The sequence below is a fragment of the Euprymna scolopes genome, chromosome 46, assembly GCF_053919585.1.
Source record: "Euprymna scolopes isolate OS-2025 chromosome 46, ASM5391958v1, whole genome shotgun sequence".
NCBI classification, from domain to species: Eukaryota; Metazoa; Mollusca; class Cephalopoda; order Sepiida; family Sepiolidae; genus Euprymna; species Euprymna scolopes.
This window is the reverse complement of record NC_136527.1, coordinates 49,974,868-49,997,145: the sequence shown is the minus strand read 5'-3', so window position 1 is coordinate 49,997,145 and position 22,278 is coordinate 49,974,868. Positions and strand designations below refer to the sequence as shown.

The 22,278-nt window shown below is 34.8% G+C and overlaps 1 protein-coding gene across 1 annotated transcript; it reads left to right on the top strand.

Moving 5' to 3' along the window:
- The first annotated feature begins 4,721 nt into the window (after positions 1-4,721).
- On the top strand, positions 4,722-21,236 carry LOC145271466 (uncharacterized). The gene is made up of 2 exons (XM_080126986.1): positions 4,722-4,890; positions 18,654-21,236. Exon 2 carries the CDS (start codon positions 19,833-19,835, stop codon positions 21,234-21,236), a length of 1,404 nt encoding a protein of 467 aa, XP_079983112.1. The 5' UTR covers positions 4,722-4,890; positions 18,654-19,832.
- Positions 21,237-22,278: the final 1,042 nt, after the last annotated feature.

Here is a 22,278-nt window from a genome sequence, read left to right as displayed (position 1 = left end):
TGTATTTATAACAAAACATATTTACTCTTCTACCTACCTGGATAAGTTATGTATTTTAATGCTTTTATTCGGTTCGATAAGTTACTCTTCTACCTACCTGGATAAGTTATGTATTTTAATGCTTTTATTTGGTTCAATTAGTTACTCTTCTACCTACCTGGATAAGTTATGTATTTTAATGCTTTTATTAGGTTCGATAAATTACTCTTCTACCTACCTGGATAAGTTATGTATTTTAATGCTTTTATTCGGTTCAATAAGTTACTCTTCTACCTACCTGGATAAGTTATGTATTTTACTGTTTTTATTTGGTTCAATAAGTTACTCTTTTCCCTACCTGGATAAGGTATGTATATTAATGCTTTTATTCGGTTCGATAAGTTACTCTTCTACCTTCCTGCTAAGTTATATATTTTAATGTTTTTATTCGGTTCGATAAGTTACTCTTTTACCTACCTGGATAAGTTATATATTTTAATGCTTTTATTTGGTCTGATAAGTTACTCTTCTACCTACCTGGATAAGTTATGTATTTTAATACTTTTATTCAGTTCGATGAGTTACTCTTCTACCTACCTGGATAAGTTATGTATTTTAATGTATTTTAATGTTTTTATTCAGTTCGATGAGTTACTCTTCTACCTACCTGGATAAGTTATGTATTTTAATGTATTTGAATGCTTTTATTCGGTACAAAAATCGCTTATGGCCGCCGCATTACATTACATGAACATGCGGAAAAGTATCTTTTCAGTAGCGTGAAAATTTGATTTAAGAGTAAACGTATTCATTATAAGGCCTCGATAGTTCGAACTGAGTTGTCTCCTTATTTATTAAATGTATAAAAGATGTTCGTTTTCAGCACACATGAAAATCCCTAGTAAACAAGTTTTTGAAAGCAGATTTTGTGTTCGTCTACCAGGTCACAATTACCAAATAACCCCCATAAAAAAATTACCAGACCCCCTATAATGTTGATGGGGGGGCTCCTGTCTGGCGGGAATCAAACAGCATTAAAGAACGACAACACAGACATAGACGTTAACAATAGAACGGTCGCGAGAGAACTGCCGCCTGAGCTTACTTTAGTAGAGAATTGCTCATAAAGGGTTATGTCCCTTTACTTGTTCACATCCCTCCCCATCTTGGTGGGACGACCTGTCTTATTTTAATTTTTCCTATTTTTTTTATTTTATTTATTTACTTTTTTAACTTACTTTATTAGAGAATTGCTCATCCAGGGTTATGTCCCTTTACTTGTGGACATCCCTCCCCATCTTGGTTGGACGACCTGTCTTATTTTAATTTTTCCTATTTTTTTTATTTTATTTATTTACTTTTTTAACTTACTTTATTAGAGAATTGCTAATCTAGGGTTATGTCCCTTTACTTGTGGACATCCCTCTCCATCTTGGTTGGACGACCTGTCTTATTTTAACTTTTACTAGTTTTTTATTTTATTTATTTATTTTTTTAACTTACATTATGAAGTCTTTGAGTCTAGCTGGAGGCAGTCTGTTCCGAGATGGGTTTTGTCTCGGTAACTAGTCAGCTATTTGTGTTTTGGGCGTCTCCAGGTCTTCTGGGATGTGTGGATTGTACTCACGTTTTGAGTCAGAATCAGAGTCAGTGTTTTCATCCCTAAGTGTCATGCATTTTAACAAAGAAGAGTTTCAAGTCACTTGGTGGTTTCCTCTCTGAACCGTTATCATACTTCCCTTCATTTTTGTAACGGTATATTGTTTAAGATTGTATGGTGGTGACAGTTTGTTTACCTCTTCTGTCTGATCAAGACCTTATAACCCAGGCTGAGAGCTGTTGTTTTTATCTTTCTATCGGCGTACCCCTTCATCTTCTCCTTTCCTTTTGAGTCATTTTTTTTAATTTTTTCATGCATCGGCCCTGTCCATCTCTAATTAGCATATTTTTTTTGTGATCCGTCTCAGTGGTTCACTAATATTGGCATAATGTGGAATAAATCGAGCCACATACTGTGTCATGCCCAAGAATGATCTGACTTCACTGACATTGCTTGGAGATTTGCATTTTCTAATAGCAGAGATTTCCTCTGGGTCAGGGGACACTCCATTCTCACTGAAAATGTGTCTGAAGAAAGTCAGTTTCCGTACAGAAAAGAGGCATTTTTCTTTGTTCAGCTTGGCTCCTACTTGTAGACGTTTCAGGATGTTCCTCTAGCTGATGTCATGTGATTGCTTGTCATGTGCATAATTTATTATGTCGTCTGATAGATTTTTCACTCCTGGGATGTCTCTAAAAAGGTCTGATATAGCTTTTTGAAATAGTTCAGAGGCTGCATTCACGCCAAAACTTAGTTGCTTGTAACGGAATAAACCTGCATGCGTGGCAAATGTCGTTATACTGGACTTTTCCAGTTCTAGTTGATGATAAGCATTGGAGAGGTCTAGTTTGCTGAAAACTCTACACCCATTTAAGTCTGCTATTAAGTCGTCTACATTTGGCATGGGATGTTTTATCCATTGAATGGCTTCATTTGCCTTTCTCATGTCAATGCAAATTCATAAGCTACCATTTTTCTTGGGAACTACCACAACCGAGCTAACCAAGGGGGTAGGTCCAGTGACTTCTTCAATCACATCTATTTCTCTGAGATGTTTAAATTCCGTCTCCACGTCTTTTCTCACATGGAAAGGTATCCTGCGGTGTCGCTGTGTTACTGGGGAAACCGAGGAGTCAATGTGGAGATTAATGATAACTCCAGAAATTTTTCCTATCTTTCCATCAAACAAAAGTGTGGGGAACTCGTCTTGAATTGGGATCGTCACATGGAACGTGAAGTTAAACGTTATCATCCCCAGTGCTTCAGCAGAATGACCACTGTCGACTACAAATATGTTTTGCCATGCGTGTTCACAACAAATGTCTTTACTGCCGTTGATGTTGAAATTTTTGTTATTTCCACATGTGAGACGCGTGCGGTTCTCGTTGCTGTAAAGAGCGTGTAGTTCATTACACTCCATGTCTGCGGCACGCATATAAGCCAATTCGATTACTCTAGCTTCATCCAGGATTTGCTTTAGCGTAGAGTTGTCCCTTAGCGCCTTCCTTCTGACTTTAGAGGATGTGCACCCCTGCAAAATTTGGGCTAGGATCTCTCTGTCTTTATTTTCAAAATTGCATGTGGAGGCTAGAGTCCGTAGCCGTGCATGGTATGAGTCTAAGCTTTCGTCCGGGTTTTTCACGGCCCGTCAAAACTTGAAAATGTCGTGGGACGTGTTCTTTTGCGGCGTAAAATGATTTGTCAGTGAATTTTTGTAGTTTCATCTTCACCTGAAACTACATTTGCCATTGTCCAAAATGTTGGTTGTGGGACGTGTTCTTTTGCGGCATAAAATGATTTGTCAATGAATTTTTGTAGTTTCATCTTCACCTGAAACTACATTTGCCATTGTCCAAAATGTTGGTTGTGGGACGTGTTCTTTTGCGGCATAAAATGATTTGTCAGTGAATTTTTGTAGTTTCATCTTCACCTGAAACTACATTTGCCATTGTCCAAAATGTTGGTTGTGGGACGTGTTCTTTTGCGGCATAAAATGATTTGTCAATGAATTTTTATAGTTTCATCTTCACCTAAAACTACATTTGCCGTTGTCCAAAATGTTGGTTGCGTCTATGCCCTTTTGTTGGTCTGTGACGTCATGGAAAATATCGAAAACTTCGTCTCCTGCATAGTGGAGAAGTGTTGCTTTCTTTTTTTATTGTCGTGAATGTCCATAGTGACAAATAATTCTCCAACCTGTCTATCCATTTTTTCCAACGAACGACGGTTGTAGTTTGGTCCGCATGTACGTTAAAACTGGGGAAAACTGGTAAACCACTGCTGGCCATTGTTTTTTTTTTGTTTTAAATAACGTTCGAAATCGATTCAATTTTTTTTTTTTTTAATAGTTGTCTGTTTTGCGTGTATTATGTCTTAGTTTAATTGCTTCAACATTTATCTCCCTTGCTGGCCATTTTTTTTTTTTTTATATTAATTTCGAATTTTTTTTTTTGTATTAAATTCCGAAAATTCTGTAGTGTGAGTTCGTCACGAAAAAAAAATTTCTCGTCGCCAGATCTAGTGTTGGGGTCTCCCGTCTGGCTGGACTCAAACAGCTTGAAAGAAAGACAACGCAAACATAGGTGTTAACACCCGCTCGGTCACCAGAGAACTGCCGTCCGAGCTTACTAGAGAGCGAAGGGTAGATAACTCTTAGGGTTATGTCCCTTTACTTGTGGACATCACAGTAGTCTCTGCCTGTTTGCAGGGGCTGCTACAAATCACTTCCGCGTAATATTATAAATAAAATAACAAACAAGTAAAGATAATTAGAAATGATAATAATCAAACGTTATTGAAATATCAAAATATTAATTAAACGATATTGAAATATCTATGAAAATAATTATTGTAAAAGAATGTTTTAAAGTCAAAATCATATTTAGATAACACAATTCGATTGGCTATTAAAAGTGAAATATTTTAGTTTCTTTTAAAATTAAAAAAAAATTGATCTCCAGTTATTGCTATAAAATATTGATAGAATTTAAACATTATAATTATTGTAAAATAATTATTTGTGTGTGTGATACACGAATATTTTTAAAATATTTTGAAATTTTAAATAACGTTCGAAATCGATTCAAATTTTTTTTTTTTTTAAATAGTTGTCTATTTTGCGTGTATTATGTCTTAGTTTAATTGCTTCAACATTTATCTCCCTTGGCCGGGCATTTTTCTTATAGAGTTTCCCTTGACTCGACACCGTCACGTTGACCGGTGCTTTGTTCCCTAATTGTAGTCAGCAGCATTTCTAGACCCATAATGTCTCTGTCTCTTCTGTTGTCATTCGCCGTTTTAAGTCATCTCCGGTAAGAAACATTGTATATCTCCTTCTTAAAGACACTTTTTAATATTTTTAACGTTATTTTTTTTTAAATATAATTTCATCTTAACTACGAACTTTGTTTATTTTCTTTACCCACATGTCCGACCCCCTTACTTCTAGCTGTGTTGTTCATTTCCTTACGCATACGATTCCCCATTCAGTCTTTTGTAACTTCTCGTTTATTATCTTTTCTCTTTCTGTTCTCAACAATGTTTTTTTTTTTTAAGTTGAGTTTTTTTTTTGTTTTTTTTTTCATTTGTTTTGTTTGTTACCGTATATCTACTCTCAGCGAATTTGTTTATAGGATTTCCTGTCTTGATTGTCGGTATGTATTTAATGCTAACTGTTCGAGGGTCGTATGTTTATAATCAACACAATATGTCAATTAAAAAGACAGTGCAATATGCGTGTGTTAATTAAAAAAAGGTAATCTCCTAAGTTAGGGTTAAAATTATCTTTTGTGAAAATATTATGACATGAGGAGTCATTTCGATTTAAAAATTATTTTATTTAAATTTAATTTAAAATTATCTTTTGTAAAAAATATTATGGCATGAGGAGTCATTTCGATTAAAGTATTATTTTATTTAAATTTAATTTAAAATTATCTTTTATAAAAATATTATGACATGAGGAGTCATTTCGATTTAAAAATTATTTTATTTAAATTTAATTTAAAATGGAGAAAATAACATTTCAAATGTGTTCAATAATCATCATGATTACTTTGGAGATTACATAAAAAGGATTAAAAATAGAAACAAATCAAACTTACAAGGGAAGATAATAACTTCCGGTGAATGCCGTAAAAATATCCAATAAATAAAACGTTAGGCACCGCCAAAACTGGGGGGGCAGGTCAGTACTTTTTGACGGACCGTCTTTTTAAAAATCTACCAAAAATCAGGTAATTATCCGATCAATACGAAATTTTCAGCGATTATTAGGAGAAGAATGAACTTTATAACAGTGTACTTATTTTTCATAAACGATATTTATATATATATTTTTTTTTGCTTACAAAACCCCCCCTTGTTTTGAAGTGGGAACAAATATGCTTAAAATAATCATCTGAAACTGAACAAAACATATTGTGTTGTTGTAAGGGACAGAATTATAGATTAAAAAAAAAAAAAAAAAAAAATTGTTTGCATACCTTATTTTGACGTCTGAATATCAGAACTTCGATTGTGTTTAATTATCCCGCTTTTGAGTTTTGAAGTGTGAAATTCGGTGAATATGTTAAGTAAAATAATTAATTTAAGTTAAGCAAAACAAAAAAAAAATTTTTTTTATATTTATACGAAAAAAGCCATTTTAAAATTTTTGATAAATAAATTAACAATTTTTTTTTAGCGAGCCGAATAATGCATGACCATTATTAAACAGAGCATGCTTTGAATAATCGATACAAAAAAAAAAAATTCGATAAATATTGTGCCCTTTGTGTTAAAAATAGCATCATTTTTTTCGATCTCGTTTGAAAACGTTTGCCGCCTTTCGACTACGGTGGACCAAACGCACTGAAATAATTTTTTTTTATTCTGCTTAAAATTGCCCCCTCCCCCCATTTTGGGGAGCCTGGCCCCCACACACATACACATTAAAAACCAAACTCATACAAATGGTCACCCATCTGGTACTGGCCAGCCTCAGCTTAATAATACATTGAAATTTTCGTCACTGAAAAATAAGTTTTTTTGGCCTGTTTAGTCTTCCATAGTTTTCGTCTCATCGAAAGAAAACGTAAACAGAGTCGATCTGAACTCTTCGGCGACGCGAAATATCTGGTTACATATATGAATAAGTGGAATTATTTGAAATTCAGGTACTTATATTATAATATTTTTGCATATTCTCTTAGAAAATCATCCTAAATCTTAGTTAGACAATAAATGAATAAATAAATTATTTCAAAAACCCCTTTTTTTTTAATATTTAAGTACGTTTTCTGTGCAAGACAAAAAATAACAATTGTTAACTTTTTGGGAAAATTTAACATTTAAAATTGAATTAAAAATAGTAGAAAAAGTTTTACATTATTCTGTTTTCTATATGATAAAATTCAGGGTTTTGTCTTTCTGGAAAAAAAAAGTTACTCAGAAATAATGGATTTTAATAAATGTAATTTAGTTTTAAAAAACAACAACAACTTGATTTTGCGGCCATTTTTGGCGGTGCCTATAAAACGTCGTTTAGTAAATCGTTATTTGTATTTTAAACTAAATATTTATTCTGGTTTATTTAATTTATTTATTTATTTTCTCAAGTTAAATGAACTTAATATAAAAATGGATGATGAACTTAAAAAAAATCAATTATTGAATGGATTTTATTATTTCCTGTGACACCGATATGATGACGAAAATCGCAAATTATTGTCTTTTTAACTTCGATTGATAAAAAAAAAACCATTTTTTAGAAAAATATTTAAACCTACGATTTAAAGTTTTAAGATCTAAAAAAAATAACGCATGAATTTGTTTGCTTTTTCATATATAAATAAACCAATGTAGATGTTAACATCTTTTTTTTTTACTTGCCTTCCTACGAGGGCAGAGTTAGACACAAGCTTGGTTTTTAATATGGGGGAAATCAGCTCCCCAAAAAAGGACCTTCGTGTTAGTAACAAAAATAATTTTAAACTGTAAACGGGCATTCATGTAACAAAAATAATCAAAAAATGTATCAGTCATGAAGGATTTCTCTTCCATTAACCGAAACCAAAAAGTGAAGTGCAGCATCAGAACAGATACTACAAATGGGTGTCTATTTTGAAAGCCATTCTTAACATGGGAAAGTTGAGGGCGTCTATTCTGAAAGCCGTTCTTAACATTGGAAAGTTGAGGGTGTCTATTATGAAAGCCGTTCTTAACATTGGAAAGTTGAGGGTGTCTATTCTGAAAGCCATTCTTAACATGGGAAAGTTGAGGGTGTCTATTCTGAAAGCCGTTCTTAACATTGGAAAGTTGAGGGTGTCTATTATGAAAGCCATTCTTAACATGGGAAAGTTGAGGGTGTCTATTATGAAAGCCATTCTTAGCATTGGAAAGTTGAGGGTGTCTATTATGAAAGCCATTCTTAACATGGGAAAGTTGAGAGTGTCTATTCTGAAAGCCGTTCTTAACATGGGAAAGTTGAGAGTGTCTATTCTGAAAGCCGTTCTTAACATGGGAAAGTTGAGGGTGTCTATTCTGAAAGCCGTTCTTAACATGGGAAAGTTGAGGGTGTCTATTCTGAAAGCCGTTCTTAACATGAAATTACTCAAGGAAGTAAATTCATAATTGTTTTGGTTTACACACATGTACATTATAAATTTCTCGGTTGTGAAAAAAATAAGTGGGTTTGTTTCTGCTAGGTGACACTGGCGTTCGTATGAAAATAAATTTGTTTATCATGCACATACAACATGGAGGCCAGTGAATTACAGTGCATAATACAAATCTTTATATTTCAAAAACTGCTTGTCTCTGCAAAATTTCAATGAGATTTTCTTATTCAGCATAGTCGAAAACCTAAAAAGTTATCATTTTAAAGAAATTTGTGGAGGTGGACTTAGCGTTAAAAATACATTTAATATCTTCAGAAACTTTACAATAAGTTTTCATTCAATATTTGCAAAAAATAATAGAATTAAAATAATATTTAATGTGGCTTTAATGATAAAAATAATCACAACAAATTCGTTTACATGGTTTAATGATTGTTTTTCTCTCAGAAAATATTCACATTCATTTCAAACCATGTGTGACACTCTATTCATAAAAACCAGTAATCTTAACCTTCATCTTATTCTCACGAGATCCTCATTTAGCTAGGCCTGCATAATGAACACTCGTTACAAGAAAACATTTACGTTTGAACGATTTGAATTAATATTATTCCTAACATGTGGATTTATTTCTGCTGGGTGGCACCGTCATTTACAGAGGAGTAGATTTGTGTATTGTGCATGCATACAACATGGAGATCAGTGAATTACAGTGCACAACAGACGTTTTTATATATAAAAAAACTATTTCCTAACACGTAAATAAATGTTCTTTCATCTTAATACAGTGATGTCGATTTCTTTGTCAAGTGTCGTTATTTTCCGGAGTTATTTCTATATTTTTATTTTATGTATGTGAGGATATGCCTTGGTGGAAACCTTCTATTAATAAGAGATCTCGTTAAATTTACTTTTACCGTTCCTGCAGATACTCTACTACTTTCGACTTCAAGAGATTCCTGCAGTCCTGCAACCTCGGTCCTAAAAATTGATAGATGCTGATTATGAATAGGTGAACACAGAGTCACACACATAGAAGTGAGTGACTCCACGGTCAGTTTTTACAAATTGGCACCATTTCCATGAGTTGTATAGGGTCAGAATTAAAAAAAATTCGTTATACCTTTTTTGTACATTCATGCGTGCCATGTTTGTACAGTGGTAACGTCACCAGCTTTGAATGCAACAATTTTGCTTTCGATTTCGATTGTAGCTGATGTCATCCAAATACTTATTTTTATTACTTCTGACAGCATAACAGACGTTTTTATATAAAAAAGCTATTTCCTACCACATAAATAAATGTTATTTCATCTTAATACAGTGATTTCGATTTCTTTGTCAAGTGTCGTAATTTTCTGGAGTTATTTCCATATTTTTATTTTATGTATGTGAGGATGTGACTTGGTGGAAACCTTCTATTAATCGGAGATCTCATTAAATTTACTTTTAACCGTCCTGCGGATACTCTACTATTTTCGACTTCAAGAGATTCTTGTACCTGACACCTCAGCCCTAAAAATTGATAGATCCCTATTATGAATGGATGAACACGGACTCACACCCTTAGAAGTTAGTGACTCCACTGTCAGTTCCTACAAATTGGCACCAGTTCTGTGAGTGCTACAAGGTTACAAGTGAAAAAATCGTTATACATTTTGTGCTTTCATCTTTGTTTATATGCATGTCACTTGTGCACTTATGTGCCTTTGTCATGAGTCTGTCAACTGATCCTTAGTCTATATGAGATAGGGCCTATTTATTTCTATAACCACATGATATTGTTTCCGACATACATCTAGCTTTCCCCACCTTGGATGGTTCTTATTATAAACTAGATCTCCAATCTTAAAATATACGGACTTTGTTTTTTTATCCGAGTCCTCTATCAGTTTTTTCCTAGCTTTCTGAATGTTATTCCTTACCAAAGTAAAAGATCGATGCATCTTTTGTAGAGCAATCTCATGTTTCTCACCACCATAGTATATTTTATCAACATGGTATAATATACAAGGCATTAATATATGATCTAATTGCAGGATCACGTCTCTGTTGTAGAGCAAGTAGTATGGTGAGAATTTTGTCATTTCGTTCACATAAAATCTGACGCCAACATTTAGGTAATATATATATCCCAGGATTTTTTTTTCATTAAAACGTCTTGCATCGTTCTATGAAATCTTTCTAATTTGTTATTTTGGAGGTGATTAAATCACGTGATCACATCGTGCACGTTGAGATCCTACAATGCCTTCTTCATCAATTGGTTAACATTTTCAGGTGCATTGTCTGTTAACAGCTGGAGTGGTATCCTGAATCTGGAGAAAATTTCATCCCACAAAAGTTGAACCACCGTTTCTGCCTTTAGTGAAAGCCTCTGGCCAACACTATACATATCGATGAACGTCACTATGTACTAGTTACCTAAAACTATAAAGCAGGGCTTTGAAATATCCAATGCCAGTTTGAGAAAAAGAAAAGGAAGCAGATTGCACTTCTGCATTCAAGGTTGTACCTTCCTCAGGTTTCTGTTTTGGCACAGAATACATTTGCCTACATATTTTTTCACTCACCTCCTTAAATAAACACAGCCAGAAATATTTTGTTTAATGGTGTGAAACGTCTTTTCCACGCCCATGTGACCATTATTGTCATTGTACTGCGCAAACACATTATTTCTAAGATGCAACAGTACATATAACCTTATGAATGGTTCATCGCCGAGTTGCAACAAGTAATATACTATCTCGTCTATCATTATAAATTTTTTGTTTCATTTTAGACAATTTACCATTCGACATCTGCACCTCTAAATCTAAAAATTTCCTTATCTTTCTCTTGATCCCTAATTAAATCTAAACCTGATAACTAGGGCTGTGACAACAGCATATTCATTTCATTCGTTTGACAATCGAGTATATATCAAACACAGTTAGACTAAGTTAATCGACTGAGATCCACATCAGTCTATATAAAAACATAAGATATTAACGGATATATACTCATAAGTCAAAACAATGAAAAGAATATTCTGTTGTCACACACTAATACTGATAACGTACGATGCTCGTGCAATACCGATGAGCCTTAACCATATATGATGCAAACCCTTTTGACTCAAAACCATTCGAGTTTATTACACTTACCAAGTAATTACCATCTAATTCTACCGGGGAAAATCATTGTTTTGACTTGAATCCACAGTGTGTGACAAGAGATCCACAAAAACATTCTCCTTCCCCTTGAGGTACTGTATGATGCAGCTATAAGCAAAAATACACAAAGCCCACGTCTGTATTTTCCTGTTGAGTAAAGGCGAGTTTAATAAATATTCTAGGGTTTGTGATCTCGAAAATTTGTTATAAATCACTGATCATGTGACGATACAAATGAAAATTCCCATTTTATCGATTTCATCCATTCACTTACTTTGAACCTCAGAACTGATGCTTCATGGCTTATTTAAAGTCGTATAATCTTTTCAAAATCTTTTATTACCATCCTTCTTTTCTATTAACACTATCGGAAAATTTCACGGGAAAATTTTGATCTCTCAATTACACCTACCCTTATCATTTCCTCCATTAGTTAGTCTACCAACTTTTTTTTGCTTTAGTGGTGTTCGATATGGTCATCTCAGTATGGATTCATGCATTCCAGTATCGATACGCATCTTCACCATATTGGTTCTTCCCAAGTCCTTCTCCTCCATAATGAACAAATCTCTATTCCGCTTTCAACTTGAATTCTTCAGGTATTTTATTCCCTTCAAATTATTCTTGGGGATTTCATTCTTTTGTTCATTAAGCATAATAATCTTTGACTATTTCTAAAACTCACACGAACCATGCATGTATGCAGATGCTGGTGTTTTAACAATTTTTTTCTGCTTACCTTACTGTTGATTAAATATGGGCATCACCTTCCATATCAATTGAACAAACTCTTCTACAATTAATAAGTTTTTATCACAGAGTTCAAGTCCCTGTGTAAGCGCTTAAAAATATTATTTATTACTGACACATCTGCTAACCTATTAACCAGAGTTCTATAATTTTTCCATCAATTTTAACCCAAAAGCAATTTGATATGATAAAGTCTATAAAATCGAGTCGAAGAATAATAAATAAAAAAATAATAGTGAACAATAATAATCCAATTAAATAACAAATAATAATGATAAAAAATAAAAATAAAAAATAATATAAATAAAAATAATAATATAAATAAAAAATAATATAAATAAAAAATAATAAAAAGTAATAAAAATAGAAAATTGTTCCTTCTCTCTAGTTTTAAATACACGTCCACTACTCTGTACTTTATATCTCCATACTTCATCATTCAACCACCTCCTGTAGACACTGACTTTTCCGTTTTCCAACATTTTCTTCCTTAGAAGAGAATTCCGCCTAATCTATCTTGTTACTGCCTTTTTCAATTCTGAACATTTGAAAATAGTTGCTCGATTATAACAATAATGTGAACAAGAAAGAAAAATAATAAGATTATAAAAATTTTAGACATATGTGTTTTTTTGTTATCTTATGTGCGTTATATATATATATATATATATATATATATATATATATATATATATATATATATATATATATATATATATATATATATCGTTTTTGAAGCAGAAACGTAAGAGAATATATATATATATATATATATATATATATATATATATATATATATATATATATATCGTTTTTGGAGCAGAAACGTAAGAGAATATATATATATATATATATATATATATATATATATATATATATCGTTTTTGGAGCAGAAACACAAGAGAAAAAATATCCACATTTTTATTTTCTATTGCGTTATATGTGTGAACTCAGCTAGAGACTAAGAGTGTAGACCATGAGGTGGGTAGATGGAGCCATGCTTCCGACTGACTGTAGGCTTCTTTCGCCATTTGCCTTTTTGTCTGGCCTATATATGTGACCTGCTTTGTTCAGGTGCGCTCACCTTCGAGACATATGCATATCAAATAGTTGAGCTTTCACCACTGATGATATAAATTTTGACAAGCTGACCCCATCGTTCAGTGTGTTTGCTACCAGCTGTGATGCATGTGCGTTTGCAAAACTTCAATGCATGACACCAAGTAATTAAACTCTTGTCTCTTTTACTTTCCAAATCAGGCAATGCCATGTCGAGTTAACATAATTAAAAGACTCTCATATCTAAACTTCAATTCTCACAATCTATATAATGTAAAGAAAGTAACAGACTGTTTCTTACAACACCAAGCAAAAGCAATATGTACTAATAACAATACATATCAAAATGAGGTGGAAAGTTTAAGAGAAACCTCCAAGAGTGCAAGATACAAAATACTGCCGTTATATGGATAACACTTTGTATACGATATGTGAAGAAATTGGCAAAAAGAATTGAAATAATCTGTAGTCTATATAATGCCAGGATAGTATTCAAGAGTGATTCGACTCTCCAGAAACATGTTGTGCATGTCAAGCTGTTTATGGAAAAATCATGACGATAAGATTCGGTGTATGGAAAATTATACAGAAATATGAGCCATGTCATTCACTAACAATAAGGTTAGAAAAACATTGAAAAGCTGTAATATGTTGAGAGAGTAAAAAGTCAGTTATGACGGAATAAAAATAGAAAAGGGAAGCCATAAACTCTTATGGGATGAAGTAAATATTAAAGATGAAAAAGAACAACAAAGGAAACCGCACATATTCTGGGTGATGATCAACTACTAAGCATACCTAGTATAGTATTTAACATGATATGGCAATCATTAATAATAAATAATATTTATCTACCTATACATATAGTAATAAGTAGTAAAAATGTCTCTCACTCTCTCTCTCTCTCTCTCTATGTATATATATATATATAAAATGTAGTAATAAATTGTAATATCATCTTAAACCAAAATATTTCATAAAATACTTAATAGGTTTTTCTGTTAGGACCCGTGATGCTATGGATAAAGTACTTGGTAAAATTCAGTCGTAAGTTACATACTCTTGGACGTTAAATTTTACCTATCTTGTCTTGCTTTTGTCTTGTGTTCTGATATCTTTGTCAAATATGCTGTTAACCAATATCGTCTTGTTACATGTAAAACGGAAAGAAAAAAAAGTCACCTATGTAAACGAGAACCTCCCAAATTAAAATCTTGAATAATTATCTAAACTCAAATGTAAATTAATATCAAGCCGACTTCACAAATTGATAAAAGTTAATTATTGGATTTTAATTATAAGGTGAAGCTCGAATGATTCAAACTAGAGATATATAATGCCAGAAACATCCACCCATTAATATGGGAGGGGAGATTATCTTCAAAAGCGTCCTGAATTGATAATTGAGCACCGAACTTTACTAAGTAGATATTAATAAGCCCCTTGTACCCATTCACTTATTTTTTTTTTAATGGAGAGTAGATAATACAGTGGGTGTGTTATCGGCAGCTCCAGTAACTCTCGCTTCTCCTTTTTTTGTCCCTCAGTCCTCATGCAAATGAGTGATTTTTCTGACAAAGGGTGAAGAAAAAGATGCTTTAAAGGTCGGTAGTACTTGGTGAACAGTAGTCTGAGATGTCGGAAATTTTTCTGTCTCTATGTCTGTCCTTGTGGGCATGTCAATAGTAAGGGCACGGACGTAAACGTTTCATCTTGGCTGACGTTATCCGCCTGATAGTCAGGGACCCGAACCTTGGATTAACCACTAAGGAGGCTGTTCTATTAGCAGGCGCAAAGTACTGGGACTGCTGTATTGCCATTTGGTGAATGGACTCTTGACCATGCAGTAGTCTCTGGTGGGCCCTTTGATGGCATACTAGTGGGTAATTATTACTGCTTTACTTTTTCATGTGCTACAAAAAAAATTTCCTGTCTTTTCTCTCTCTTACTTTTCCTCTCTGTACTGCTCTAACCAAGTATGCCGACCTGTTCCACAAATCCCAAAACCTCAACATGAAACATCTCCAGAAAAAACTCGAATAAACCAAGAACCCCATCTTCCAACGTAGACCCCTACTACCATATCTCCTTCTCCAACATCAGAGGTCTACATTCCAACCTTCCAGAGGTTGAAACACAATTAAAGGAGACAACACCGTACATATTCTTTCTAAGCGAAACTGGAATAGGGCCGACCACTTCCCTAGATGAGTTCATAATTAACGGATACTCTAACTTAACATCTAAATCTGATCCCCAAGATCGCCATGGGCATGGAATATGTGCCTACATTAAAGATGGCTTCCCACGTCGCAGGGATATCTCTAGAGAAGGTCCTAATTTACCTTATATGTGCTTCCGGGTTGTACTGGCTTACACCACTGCATTTATATTTGGCCTCTATCGACCCCACAATAGCGGAGTTACTATCTTTAAGAGCATATCTGAGAAAATAGACCACATCCTGTCTGCACATCCTTCGGCTAACATCCACATCTATGGTGACTTCAACATCCATAACGTGGAATGGCTGACCCACTCAAATAAGACAGACGATGAGGGGAGGTTCTGTCATGATTTTGCCACTGCTTAAGACCTCACTCAGATTGTTCATGAGCCCACCCGTGTGCCCGATACTACAGGTCAATATGCAAGCCTCCTAGACCTTTTTCTCTCAACTTCCCCTGAGCTATGTTCTGTTCTTTCTCCTCTAGGATCCTCCGACTACTCCGTCGTATCAGTTAAGATAAAAATGAAATGTAATAAGTCCCCAGACATACCCCCTCCACTGTACTGTATACCAATACTCCATGGCTGAGTGGGATAGCTTCCGTACATTTATATCTGATCTATCTCTGCATTCCATGTTTAAAAAGGATGTGTCCTCTATAGTATCAGACCTGACCGAATGGTTTATTGTAGGCATAGACCGATTCATACCATCTAAAAAATTCCAAAAAAACCTACCAGCCAGTCATGGTTCTCCCCAGAATATGCTGCTGCCATCGCGCACAGAAATTACTTTTTCCATAGCTACCAATGTAATAGATGCACTGAGATTAAGCTGCTTTCAGGAACGCCAGCAACCACTGTAAAAGAGTAAGAAAAAATGCAAGAGAGCTATATGCTCAGTCTGTTAAATTCAAAGTTAGATCAGCAGCTTAGTTCCCACCAGTTTTTGCAAATAACAAATAGGATCCTGAACAGAAGTGTGCGTTCTATCCCAACCATTATCAATGGACCAGAGGTAATCTCCTCAGCTTCAGACAAGGCCAAACTATTTGCCAAGAACTTTGCAGCTAATTCTACCCTATGCGACAAAGGGCATCAACTCCCCATATTTCCTCCTATAACAAAGAACACGCTTGATAACATACAAATATCTGTGCATGAGGTCGCCAAGATAATCAAAAACCTTGATTCCAGTAAAGCTACTGGCCCTGACGTCATCCAAATTATAGTGTTAAAAAAGCTTCAACCAGAACTTGCTCCCATACTTACGAAACTGTTTAAACACTGCCTTAAAGAGAAGTGCTTTCCAACACCCTAGAAAACCTCATCAGTATGCCCTGTATTTAAGAACTCAGGTGATAATAATCTCCCTCTCAGTATAGACCAATAAGTCTCCTGTGTGTCATGAGTATGTTGCTGGAATCCATATTAAATAGAGAAATAGTCAACCACCTCAGCAGAAATAACCTTCTTAGTGACACACAATATGGTTTCTGTTCTGTAAGATCTACCGCAGATGTGCTGACGGTTATATCTCACAAGATTAGTGAATCTCTTGACAAAGGCTTCCTTTCTAGGGCAATTGCTCTTGATATATCAAAGGCCTTCGACAGGGTATGGCATAAGGGTCTACTTCACAAGATCTCCAGCTACGGTATAACTGGAAATATTCTCTCTATCATTAAATCATTTCTCTCCGATAGGTTCATAAGAACTGGTTGATGGACAAAAATCAGAGGCCTGCAGTATTAATGCTGGAGTCTCTCAAGGGTCCATCCTGGGCCTAACTCTCTTCCTGATCTACATCCATGATCTCCCTAAACACATACTTAAATCATTCGTTGGCATCTATGCTGATGACATGACCATCTACGACGACACATCCAAGGCTGTAAATGACAAAGCTCTCTCTGATTCTCTCTCCTCTGATCTCGAACGAGTGGTTCAGTGTGGGAAGACGTGGGTGGTTACCTTTAATGCATCTAAAACCAAACTTTTATCTTTACATCATCAACACTCTTCTCCCCATCTGGCATCAATTGAAATAGATGGCTCTCGTCTAGGAGAAGCCCCGTGTTTTGACAAGCTTCTGGGCTTGACCTTCACTCCTGATCTGAAATGGAACACGTACATCAAGTCTGTTGCCAAGGTCGCTGGAAAGATGTTAGGATCCTTCTACCGCTCCAGAAGATATCTCACTACTGATGCAATTCTCTATCTATATAAAAGCCAAGTACATTCAAGGATGGAATATTGCTGCCATATCTGGGCAGGAGCTGCTAAAAACAGCCTATCCTGCCTTGACAGAGTACAAAATAGACTTCGTGACTTAGTTGGGGATGACCTTCCCTGTAACCTCTCTCCCACAGAAGAGACGTTGCAAGACTATCTTTGTTTTATCGTTATTTCCATGGCAGGTGCTCGTCTGAACTCCAATCTCTGGTCCCCCTCACCAATCTTTTACGAAAAACACCCTTCTAGCTGAATCCACTTCTATCAAAAACTTTCCCAAGTCTTTATCTATGCCTAAATCAAAACGTAGATTCCATGAACAAAGCTTCTTTATTAGAACTGCACGCCTGTGGAACTCTGTTCCGTTTGCCTGCTTCCCTCCTGACTACAACTTGGATATCGTCAAGTCCAACCTAAAGAAATTCCTGATGAACTGCCCCCTTAAGTAGACATTTTATTAAATCTCCACACGAACGTACTGTACTTACAATAACCCTTATCACTGAATGGGTTCCAGGCCATGATAAGTGGTGACCACCTTATAAAAAAATCATCAGTGAGAGTGAAAATAGAATTTGAAATTACATAGGAATTCCAGCAGTCATCGCTTACAATATAAGAGCATGCTAATCTAATGTACTAAATAAAGATTTCTGTTCAGAATTCTGTTCATAATTCGGAGTTGAAAAGAAAAGTTCCCAAGTTCAACAAAATACACCCAAGATGAATCCAAATAATATAAATAATCCTCATAAAGATTTTTAGTTAAAGATTGTAAAATAGAAACACACTGAATATTTGAAAATAGAAATACATTGAATATTTGAAAATAGAAACACATTGAATATTTTAAAATAGAAATACATTGAATATTTGAAAATAGAAATACATTAATTTTGCTAACTAACCAGTATTGCATAAAACTATAATCATTTTATTTTGAATTTCATCAATAATAAATGTTTTGGATATTTTTAATAAAAATCAACAAAATAAATTTAATTTTACCACATGAAATGTACGTTTTAAATTTTTTTATATTTTCAGAATTTGCAACAATTAAAAGAAATCCATTAATTGATAAGTTGGACTTTTTTCATTGGTGATTTAAAAAGGTAAAAAAATTAGAAATTTTTTCATCTAAATTTTCTAAAGTTGAAAAATCTGGATGCTACTCATGAAAAAGTTTTCATCAAATTTGGAAAAAATGGTTCTTATAACGTGTGTTTATTATCAAGTATGACACTAAATTGAATACCCAAAACCAGTGTAAGTTGAAATTATATACTCCATTGCATATACTGTTTTTGGAATCGGATACAAAGCAACATGAGAGACAATCAACATAAGGGGAAAACCCCACATTCTTGTGAAGTATGTGGTACTTTTTTTGCACAGAAGACAAATTTGTTGTGTCATATGCTAACAGATTGTGGAAAGAAACCACATTCTTGTGAACTATGTGATTCTTCTTACACATTTTTTGAGTCATATAAAAACACACACGGGAGAGAAACCATATTCTTGTGAAGTATGTGGTTCTTCTTTTGCGCAGAAGTCAAATTTTATGAGTCATATGAAAACACATACGGGAGAGAAACCACATTTTTGTGAAGTATGTGGTTCTTCTTTTTCATGGAAGTCAAGTTCGTTGAGACATATGAAGACACATACGGGAGAAAAACCACATTCTTGTAAGGTATGCGGTTCTTCTTTTGCGCAGAAGTCAACTTTCTTGGGTCATATGAAAACACATACTGGAGAGAAACCATATTCTTGTGAAGTATGCGGTTCTTCATTTGCACAGAAATCAACTTTGTTGACTCATGTGAAAACACATACTGGAGAGAAACCACATTCTTGTGAAATATGTGGTTCTTCTTTTGCACGAAAGTCACATGTGTTGAGTCATATGAAAACACATACTGGAGAGAAACCATATTCTTGTGAAGTATGTGATTCTGCTTTTGCATGGAAGACACATTTATTGTATTATATGAAAACACATACAGGAGAGAAACCGCATTCTTGTGAAGTATGTGGTTTTTCTTTTGCACAGAAGTCAAATTTGGTGAGTTATGTGAAAAACCATACAGGAGAGAAACCTGTTGTGCTGTATCCTCAAGCCATACAGAGCGTCCCCAGGTTGCGGATAGGGGAAACCCCTCTATTTATAGGGGTAGCTTTGGATATTAAATCAAAAGCCGCTGACAATGAGGAAATAAAATGAAAATGAATACCAAAAATAATACATACTGGCTGGCCGTCGCCCAGGATAAAAAGGGTCCCTTACCTCGTTCACACACCGGACGAGAAAAGGTATTTGAAGGTGTGAACCCTCTTACCTCAGATACTGGCACTACCATGCCAGAGATCCACTTGGATCAGCCAACAGATCGTGAATTAGATCCTGGCCCCAAACCATCATGTGCAGCTACAAGAAAGGGAAACAGAAGAGGCCTAAAAACCCAACCCTGGACAGTTGCACAAAAGAAGGTATTATTATATTGCTACCATTATTCAAAGTTTGAAAAATGGAGCAGAACGTCGAATGAGATCCTACAAGAGAAAATCAAGAATTCTGACCTCCCTGAAGACAAAAAGCAGACAACAGTTGCAAAACTGCGATTCCTTGTATCACAAATGACGAGATACATAACAGAAGAAGACGAAAATAATATAAAGCATAAAGCCCTAAAAGATGCTGAATATGATTACCTCCCTATTCAGGAAGAGGAGACTGAAAAAAGACTAAAGTCCAGATGGAGTAAGGATGAAAAGTGGACTTTAATTTGGGCCATTGAATATGCAAAGAGCAAATGTGTAAAACAAAAGCAAAGGACAGAAACCTGGAGGGAAATCTTCTTCTACTTCTGTCCATGGAAGAAGAATGTCCCACGGAGTAATTTAACCTCTCAAAAATATAATATTTTAAAAGAACGAGTGTTTAATGAGGAAGAACTAAAATACATGAGAGATGAAATAACAGTCATAATAAGCACACAGGCTAACCCACTAGAGAAATCTATTCTGTATCCCACCAAATTTGATGAGACCGCAAATGTGAGCCTGCAACACCACAACCTTAGATCAGTGCAACAGTTGTCGGTAGCTACCCAACAGATAACCCTTACAGCACAAAGTCCAACAGAAGTGCATCACTCTATATCAGGAACTCAAATACCTACAGAATCCTCTACACCAGCTCACTCTCACTATAAAGCAGGTAACACATCTGCATTTCCATCAACGTGTGAAATAACTCCTTCACCAGAAAAACCTCCACCTTGTGTTTTGCTTCCAGAACCAGATGATGAGCAATTGGAAATAGAAGAGGAACTCTGTAACACAATAGAAAAAGTCAACAATATGAGCATGGAAGAAAGGCCTAGGTTACCTAAAATGCAAGCCTCAAGATTCTTTAAGTCATTGATCATCAAAGTCAATATTGCTCTTATAAGGCTTGTTCCAGAAGAAATAGACCTCAGGCAGCTAAATAACATCACATATGCAGCTGGGCTGTACATTAGCAACAAAATACTTCCTCTGAATAAACACCAAAATAGAAATAAAATACCTAATGTAACCAAAGCAACACCAAAATGGAAATCCAAGCTGATAAAAAACTAAACACATGTAGAAAGGAACTTAGCCAATTAAAGCAGTTCATGAATAATCCCACAGTGGAAGGTAGACTCAGAAACATCGTCAAAAGAATCTGTGCGAAATTTAAAACAAATTGTAAAAATATCAGAAGCATAGTGAAGGAACTGGAAGGCAAAATACCAGCCATTGCCCAAAGAATTAAACATCGCATGGCAAAGATTCATGCAAAGACACAGAATAAGCTTTTTGCAAACAATCCCAGAACTTTCTACAGGAATCTAATAAGAGAGGAAATTAAAATTCAAGATCCCCCATGTAAACAGGAATTAGACGATTACTGGAGACCCTTATTTGAAAAAGAGGAAGTACATAACGAAGAGGCCCAGTGGATCGGGGATATTATCAATGCAAACAAAAATAAAAGAGAAATGCCAGAGCCAGAAATAACGCCAGATAAGATCAAAGCTGGCACGAGCTTCAAATCACAAGAAACCTGGCATCGAAAACATATCTAACTTCTGGTTAAAACAGCTAACAGCATTGCATGATCATTATAGCAGATGTTTCACCAGAATGTTGAAAGTGTATGAAGCGACACCATCATGGCTATTAAAAGGCGATACAAGCTTAATAGTTAAAAGCACAGAAACCAAAAACCCTAGCAAATATCGCCCAATATGCTGCCTAACTACGACTTACAAGCTGTTCACTGGATTAATAGCTGACAGCATATATGACCATCTTTAATCCGGTGATTATCTTGAGGAGGAACAAACAGGATGTAGGAAAAACTGCCTGGGCACCAAAGATCAATTGCTCATTAATAAGACCATTTTGGAAGATTGCAGGAAAAGAAAAAGAAATCTAAATATGGCATGGATAGATTATCAGAAAGCATTTGATAGTGTACCCCATTCGTGGATACTAAAATGCCTTGAATTATATAAAATCCACCCGACCATACGAGAAATTTTAGCTTTACAAATGAAGGAGTGGCAAACATCCATTACCTTAAACCATAACGGGGGAAGGATATCCATCCCAAATATAAGAATAAAAAAAGGTA

What these genes read in the sequence shown, in the direction of transcription:
- LOC145271466 (XM_080126986.1), top strand. Translation starts at nt 19,833, where the DNA reads ATGAAAATGAATACCAAAAATAATACATACTGGCTGGCCGTCGCCCAG.